This window comes from Montipora foliosa, chromosome 10 (genome assembly GCF_036669935.1).
Source record: "Montipora foliosa isolate CH-2021 chromosome 10, ASM3666993v2, whole genome shotgun sequence".
In the NCBI taxonomy this organism is placed as follows: domain Eukaryota; kingdom Metazoa; phylum Cnidaria; class Anthozoa; order Scleractinia; family Acroporidae; genus Montipora; species Montipora foliosa.
The window spans coordinates 13,899,853-13,908,676 of NC_090878.1; the positions used below are offsets into that span (position 1 = coordinate 13,899,853).

Genomic DNA, 8,824 nt, shown 5'->3' on the forward strand with positions numbered 1-8,824 from the left:
AAAAATTAAGAATAACACATGGTTACAATATTTTCTTACCTCTGTTGATCTTTTATGGAATAGAGCTATCTTATAATCCGCTAAAAATGTAGGATCTTGATTGATTTCCTTGACGGCCATCATAGTGGCATAAAGTTCCCCTGCTCCGTGGGGGGTGTTAAGATCGAAAAACCCGCCGATGAAAAGCTCGTGATTTATTTTTAAAATTTTGGTCGGCAACACTTGTGTGGTTGTATTATATCTTGTTTCTGAGCCGACAGACTCCCATTTTGTGTCCGTCTCGTTAAAGGCGATGGAATAACGCGCATTCAGGTTCGCGACAACAAAGCACGTAGTCCATATAGGGAGAAAATTCATGTTTTCTCTGGGAGTAGAAAGCTGTCATCAAACCTGCAAAATAATTATAGACAAAACATGAACTGTATGTTTGCTTTTTACTATTAGCTTTAGAATTTGTTTTGTATTGAGTGCAGCAACAATATTTATTAGCCTGCAGTTCGAGTTATGCATGTACGTGGAACATAAATCATATCACAATCGACTACTATGAAAAAAATCAACTTTTCCTCCCTCAGTACGGTAAGCGACGTAATGAGGACGACACTTATTTTGACAAATCGCTTTACCTAATTTCTTCACCTCATCAAATGAAATGTACCCGTCAGTTTTCTTAATAAATGCACAATACATACCATAAAGACGTTTCAGACAAATTCGACGACTTAGGGACTTGAAACGATCTCAAAAATATAGCCTTTGTTGCCAGACGCTTTTTCCTCCTGATTAAAGGACTAAGTTCTAGTAAGGTACAAAGAACAAAAGCCACAAGTTGGGGAGGGGTGGGGAAATCCGAAGGGGAGGGAGACTGGGAGGTGGGGTCAGATTTCTTCATTTTCGGCTATCAAACATAATTCAATAAAAAAAATTGTTTTTTTATAATACGTCTACCTTCTTTCCACAAAGCAAAAAACATATTTTTGTATTCCTAAGTCTATATACTGAAGACTAAACTGATTTTTTCTATAGTTTTAATATGCCCTATATAACGTAGAGGTTGATTTTCAGCCTGCCAAAATGGTGAAATTTTTTGGGCAGATGGGAACACTGTGATTGAGATGGGAACGCTGAAATGGTATCCCTGTGATGGACGCCAGTCATAAAAGGCGTAGGATGTGTGGCTTGTTCACTGTTTAAAGCCGATTCAGTTTTAACTGAAACCGAGTAAAGCGACATGGCTGAGTTAAACGGTCTGGCGGGTTACTTTAAAGCGGATTTTCTCAATTGATTCGGAATGGTACGTAACTTCGTTCCGGATAGCTTATCTTCTCTTTGAATGATAATTGCTGGTAATTATTTTGTGAAATTGATACTTGCCACAATCTAAAAAACTAAAAGTGACGTTGAAATCACGTATTCAAGTGCGTGATCTTCCTTACCTTGATAGTAACGCCGCTTTTGGTGTCTAAATGTAAAATACGAAACGGCGCCCTTCGTTATGTAGAACTGTTGAATTTTGATGTGTGGTGATGATTTTTTCGACGACGGCTCGTGAAAGAAACCTTGGAAATTTTGAATTATAAAGACAAAACAAAGGCACAAAGTCGTAAGCTGGTCGCTCGGCGACGGGCGAAAGTATAGTTGAAAATAAGAGTCCTGGGCCAGCCTGCGTAGCTGGGGGTTCTGTTGTTGCGGAAAGCAAAGACTTCCTTAGCGACGAAGCCGCGAGAAGGCTGGGGCGGGGGAAAGAAATTTCCCTGCCCCAGCCTTCTCTTGCTCCGAAAAGGACCGCTACAAGAGCTCTTGAGGTCAGGTCGTTTGTCTACTAAGTAAGGTTCTCATCGTTTGAAGTATTTCACCGGTTGAGGTCTCAACAATGTCATACCCCTGAATTTATCAACACAACTGTCGATGAAAGATGGTCGTGCGTACGCGAGAAATATGATACAATAAGGAGAGGGTATCATCTTATCAAGTATACAAGGCTTTGATTGCTAAAAATTTGACATGTAGCGATTGAAAGACCGACGGTAGTAATCTCAGCGATAACCAAAGCCTCAAGCTAGGAGAGCTTGTTTTTTCGCCGAAAGACGAAAGAATACGCGCAAAACCTCAGCTTGCTATCTGCCTACGGAGCCAATTTTAATTTCTTCAACTCAGCTAATACAAAAAAATTTCGTGGGATTAAAATCTCATCATAGTGTCAGTTTTTATCTCATTGATGACGATGTCTGAATGAGCAACAAGTGAGGTTGCTTCAGGTGCTTTCTGGATCACTCGATCAATCCATGGGCTGTTAATAAATTTCCGGGTTTCGTTCGGGTGGCCAAATAGGCCATTTCCGAGTTGCTGTTTGTCTCGGTTTCGAAGTGAGTCTTGGTGCTCAACTATTGAAAGGGAAATGAGTTTGATTTGCATAAGAATATGCAACTCATTTCCATTTGAATGGTTGTAAACCAGGACTCGCCTCGAAACTGAGGCATGCAGCAACTCAGAAATGGGCTGATGCACGAATGTACTTGAAACGGAAGGGCGAAGTGCACGTGTCCAGGTTCGAATCTACCCTTCACTCTTATTTCATTATTTTTAGGGGTAGTTTGAGTTATCAAAATTAAAATTAAGAGTGTTAATAGAATATCCATTCCAATGCCCTGCCATCAATGAGGTGATAATGAAATGAACATCATTTAATTGTCCCTGCATGTAGTTTTGGATCTAGCCAAATGGTGTCAGCGATTTTTTATATATTACGTTTTGCAATTGTTGTCCGAGTTCCATCAAATTTGAAAAATAGTGTTTTGGACCAGGAATTTAGTATAAATCAAACAATATTGAAAAACGCTGACACTGTTTTGTACATTCAATTGTATTAAAATGATCCTGAAAATTGGAGAGGAATCTGACAAAAAGTTCGTTTCGAGTTGTAGCTCCGTAAAAGACATAACAGGGCGACTCAGACACTGTAAATGTGCTTTCTTTAGGGCTTTTCGAAAATTGGATAGACTTAAATCTTTTAACAAATCGATGCTGTAAGTGATAATGTTTATATTTCTGCAAAAAAAAAAAATCATATTATCGAATCTAGGACTAGACCTTGAGCCCGGATTAATCATTACTAGCTTGACCGAAACAATTCGGTCCAGAAGATAGATAAAGAGTCTCTACGGTTGACTGATTTCCTTTCCAGCAGTTTTCTAACTAAGCCCTACTTCCTGCAGTGATATCAAGGCAACGTCTTTGTATGAGGCACATTGTAATGATTTTATGATGTGTTCAGCAGGCCGCTAACAGGCTACGATATAATTTCCGTTCTTTTGATGTCCCCAACAAGAGTGCTGATCTTTGACGGTAAAGTGCTCTCGGCAGTTTTCAGTAAACGGCTATTGCCAGCCTGAGCTCCTGAAAGCACTGAAGTTCCCATTTTTGATTCCCTTTTCATTCTCAGTCACAAACATAGAAAAGACTTTTCACTGGCTGATTTATTCTTAAGTGTCATTTACATTTTACGTAAAAGGATCTGAGTGTTTTATTGTAACAAATTTCGTTATTTTATTTGTCTCTATATGTAAATATTTGTTAGCCACTATCCTCTTCTGTAAATTTGAATTATAGATATTACCGACCCAGGGGTAGTGGCTACCTCTTAGTATACAAATAATAATATACCGATGGAAAGGTAGCTGTTAAGTCATTGGGTTAGTGGCTATTGTAGCTCCTAGTCTGTACTTATATGGTGATTTCTGACTAACTATTTGGCTTCATAAATCGCTCGTATATAGCGACGAAAGAAATCACAAATCTCGCCGTTATGTAAATGCCGGAGAGAATGCGAGCGACAGTAACGTGTTCCACCTAGGTTTTTATCACGAGAAAAAGCAAAACACGTAAACTGACGCGGGGCATATTAGTAATCTGATTCAACAACGTCTTCTACATTTCATTTCTTTCGTTTAATGTCAAACTGTTTACATTAGGTGATGTCAATTTATCATCGCTGTGTCAATTTCTTTTAACAGCATTTTATTTTTAATGAATTCACAATCGCCTCAAGGTTGCCGCGTGATTGAAGCGGGGAAAATTGAAGATGCAAATCAGGTTAAGTTTCACTAAAAGTGCTAATTTCAAACTCGAGATCGATATTTTAACTTATTGCTTGTTATTTTTTCCACGACCCGATTGCCGAGAATGATAGACCCCTCCACGGTTTTTGGCACCATCTTGGTTGGGGGACAAATACGGCAAAATTTACAGTGAAAGTATGGGATTTTGGCCGACTTTGAACCGCTGTAGCGCCGCTAAAAAGGGACAGATTTCCACAGTGATAGTGTCTTTTAAAAGACATTTATACTGAGATTATTTTCATGAAATATAAAAGAACATATTGAGGCTACAAAGACAATAAACGATTTTTTAAGCAATTCCATACAAACCCTTGTCAAATCATCACGGCAACTTGCCGCGAAGTTAGAAGCAACATGACTTATGCGATTTATGCGAATTTACGGACGTCATACCTTCCTTTAATGGTTGAATGAATGATATCAATAAAGCTATTTAAAGTAGTGGCAAAAGTTGGAAATCTGTCTCTTTAGCGGCGCTACAGCTGTTCAAAGTCAGCCAAAATCCCATATTTAGCCATGTTTGCCCCTCAGACAAAATGGAGGTTAAAAAAAACTGTGGAAGGGTATATTGAAACGAAAATAAGAGCGAAATAAGAGTTTTAAATTATTTTCAGATCTTGGCATCCCATTTGTTTTAGCTGGCTGAATCGAATAATGCAAGCCAATGAAACCACGTTGTGCTATTGAATAAAAACCGTATAAAATTGCAAATATTACAGTATGATGGTTGCGAATGGGGCGAGTAAATAGATTGTGAAACGGATCGATTTTGATGTCACTTAAAAAACTAATAACTTTTGATAATAACTTACTGTGCACACTGATAACGTTTGATAATTATTCATTGTTGAAAAATTCAAAGATGGCTTGTTTTTATTTCATCACAAACATAACAAACACTTTCGAAGGGAAACTAGTCATGCATGTGTTTTGGTTTATGACTTCTGACCCAGACAAATGACAAATGAGGTACTCAGACGTTTATCGACATATGCGTTTAAGATAAGCCTAATGGTTTTTTCCTCGGATCACTGCGCAATAGCAAGAAGCGACTACTTGCGCTGTGAGATTGAACATTCATGCAATCCCTACGGAGAATAAAGTCCCTTAAGGAAATAGAAGCGCAAGTTCCCTTTACAGTTTACTTCTGTATCCACTCTTTAGCTTTATGTCGTCCCGGCTGCCGAGTGATCGTGATCACAACAAATTATCTGGGTCTTTAGAGAATACAATATCTTATTTCTGTTTCTTAAACGAATTATCGATTTACCTGTTTGCTGAATATTTATTCCACGTTGTCCTCGTTCCTCTCTCCGGTTTTCCCGCTCACGTGTTTAAAAGCCACACTTCCAGCTTTCTTTGATAAGTCTGTCCAATTCAGTTTCCTCTTGTTGTCATTAAGCGAAACTGTTTTTCAAACACCGCCATAATTTTACCACCATTACAATGCATAAAGAAAAACAACTCCTCGTTGGTTAAAACGCAACAAATTAAAAATTCAGGTGAAACAAAACCCAACACAATCCTTTGTTCATAGCGAGCGATGATAGCGTTTGATTGCCAATAATTTGATAACGATAGCGGGGGGTTGGTACTTACATCCGGGCCTTTTGAAATTTTCTCTAAGGCAGGCACAATAACCACTACCCCCTCCCTGATTTATAGCTCGATACCCCAGATCAGTTTTCCTCACCCATCCGTCTACTTCTGTCGTCTACGTACTGTGCGATATTAAAGAATAATAGTTAACACTACAGCTGTACTCGCTGCAAAGAGGTTTTCATTTCAATAGCTTGCATAGCAACCTCGTCCCCAGGGCGCTTTTCCCCGGATTTTGCCCCACCTCCAAATCCAGGGAAGAGCGCCCTGGGGATGAGGTTGCCTAAGTAGATGGAGGTTTTTGTTCTTGCGGTAGCGATTTTGTCGTGAGAGAGCTCGCACGCTCAGCAGCAAGAGAACCGCCAGCTATCTGGTTAGGTTAGAATTCACAGACCTTTCTCGAAAGCGTCTCATTCTGTTCGTCGTGCTTACCAATAAATGCTTTTTGCAAGATGTTTAGTCTAAGAGAAATCAACAAGATCTGTGAACCTCTTATTATAAACCGAGTGCGAGGTCCGTACGAAAATGACCTAGGGCCAATATTCTCCAGTACGGTCCCGAGCAAGTGTGGTTAGTAATTTATCAGATTATATGGCATCGTTTCTTTGAGCGATCGGACACTTCTCCGCCCGTGAATGTTCGTTATCTTCGTCTTCCATTACAATAAACTTTTGACGGTAAGCTTTTAAATGTAAAACTAAATTCCGTTAGCTGTAATTAGGCTGTTGTCCTTGTTTTGTTTTAGTATCTACGGCTGTCGTGATGAAAAAATTAAATTCCGCTTTTTAAAACCTTCTTGTGTTTCGGGAGAGATAAAAAATACTGAAACTGACCGTTTCCATGGTAATGGTCCGCACTGTAAATTCCGACCAAAAACCAGCCAATCAGATTGCTCCATTTTGCCCGAGAATTGTTTGCCATATAATAAAACAACATATTGGAAATACAATAGCCGCTCTTAAGACCTTCTTATTAGAGTTCGCTCTATTTTTTCTTTTCCTTCATAATTTAAAATTGGACGTGTCTTTTTTGTCAGTTCATATACTGTTCTATTTGGGGATTGTGTCCTTGGTTGAGGTAATTATGTTTTAGTTCGGCATATAGTGATGTCTTTCGTTTTTTTAGTACCTAGACAAAGTTACCCCAGGGATGTGATGCTGCTTGATTTATAGTCGATCAACTCAATCAAGGTACTAATCACATCACCTAAAAGATTCCCCGCCGGATAATTTATTCCCTTGCGTTTTTGTTATTTTGGCAATTTTTCCCCTCGAAAAGGTCAGCTAGCATTTTTCAAGAAGCAAGGAGATCTCTGGGAGGTTCGAGAATGGTAATTTTCACCTCTCGATTTCTGAAGGCAGTGGTTATTCGTACGGGACCCGTACACCGACTAACATTTCCTATTAATACGGGAGTCTTCTTAGAATGATTATTACAGGTTCTAACCCTAACCTTGAACGGCATAGTCACGCAATATTTGAAAGCTAACCGTTTTAAAATGGGTGCTTAGACTTAAATGCGAGAAACACAAGGCACGTCAGATGGCCGGTGACATGGAACGAAGGAGGTACTTCGTAATGTTAAAGAGGCAACAATGCCGTTGTTTGATAGCTGAACTGTATATAAAAGAATTAAAGACGAGGTAAGACTTTTGGAGTGTTATTGAACCTGTAATAATCATTCTAAGAAGACTCCCGCGTGATTATATATGTCGGTGTACGGGTCCGGTACCAATAGCCACTTTGATTTCTGAAAGAAGATTATTCAATATTTTGAACATCACTGAAAATGGACCACTCGTCATTGGCCTACTTGAAAGAGGACGATGAGACCAATTCTTCTCATAGTTTTAACTATAGGAATCCGTTAAAAAAAGACGTATTAATTTTGGGTATACGCTGTACAGTTTGTAATGTCCGCCAAAATAATGACGAATGCCGTTTCCCTGCAGATATGGATTAGGAAAAACTGTCCTTGTCAATAAAAGTTCAAGGTAGGCGAGTTAAGCACAAAAACAAAGTGTGCATAAACTCCAAGAGAAAATGAGGGGACAGAGAGGGAGGCTCCCGGTCCAGCCCTTGGGATATGTCATGTCCACGAAAGTTATTTTTAGACGAGCGGAAGTCTTTGTTCTAGCGGAAGTCTGTCTTCCGAGACGTCCGCATACAGGTCAACCTCGGTCTGATGTTTGAAAGAAAAGCAAATATTTCATGTAATGGCGGGCGAAGTGGACTTAACGTCTGCATGCGAACGTCTCAGAAGACAGACTTCCGCTCGTCTAAAAATAACTTTCGTGGACATGACATATCCCGGCCAACGCCCGGAGCCTCCCTCTCTTTCCCCTCATTTTCTCTTGTAAACTCTCAATGTACCTGAAGAAGGCTGGTTTGCCCAGCCGAAGTATAGTACACCATTAAAATCAAATCTACGTTGTATCGGCTCTTGCTTAAAGTATTTTGCATAAAGAAAGCCTATTTAAATGAAGGAGGCTAATTAACAAGGAAGATTTAAGGCGGGGAATTATCCTCTGGGCAAATGTTTTCTTTAGTTAGTTTAAAGTACATTGGTGTTAGAGTCAGGAAACTAAATGTTTTAAGCAAGAGCCGATACAACGTAGATTTGATTTAAGTGCCTTTAATACACCACTAAAATCAAATCTACGTTGTATCGGCTCTTGCTTAAAATATTTAGTTTCTCAACTTGTAATTACGCCGATCAGATCAAGCCACTGATCCAACGTACACCGACAGGAAGATTGTCCACGGTTGCTTGCTTCAAAACTCTTAGAGTCAGGGGCTTTTTTCCGGGGAGTGGTGACCTGCTTCAGCTCTTGAGTAAGTTATTTGATCCACGAAGACACAGGGGCCGCGGAGTACGTTTGAAAGTGAAGGGGGAGGGAGGTGGGGGTGGGTTTTGGTATGGATCACGGAAGTGTGAGGGGAGGTGGAGAGGTGGAGAAGTTTAGAAGAAAACAACTCCGTAGGAAAAAAGTGTCCTCTGGACATACGCTCGAAGTGATACGTGCGTCACTGCGTCATTGTCAGTACAGTCGTTTCCAAGTTAACCTACTCTAGCTTTTCCCAGATTTCTCTTTGTCCAACTGAACC

At 39.7% G+C, this 8,824-nt stretch overlaps 1 protein-coding gene across 3 annotated transcripts in view; it reads right to left on the bottom strand.

Moving 5' to 3' along the window:
- Window positions 1-5,675, bottom strand: part of LOC137973501 (gamma-aminobutyric acid type B receptor subunit 2-like) — a 24,665-nt gene extending 18,990 nt beyond the window's left edge. The window contains exons 1-2 of one of the 3 annotated variants that reach the window (XM_068820327.1): window positions 5,389-5,675; window positions 40-390 (exon numbers count right to left, since the gene is read on the bottom strand). In XM_068820327.1, coding sequence (XP_068676428.1) covers window positions 40-357 — 318 coding nt within the window. In that variant the 5' untranslated portion in view covers window positions 358-390; window positions 5,389-5,675. Of the gene's footprint in view, window positions 1-39; window positions 391-692; window positions 797-1,436; window positions 1,629-5,388 lie in introns of those variants that run through there. The other 2 variants (XM_068820329.1, XM_068820328.1) reach the window with 2 other exon arrangements.
- Between the last annotated feature and the right edge of the window lie 3,149 nt (window positions 5,676-8,824).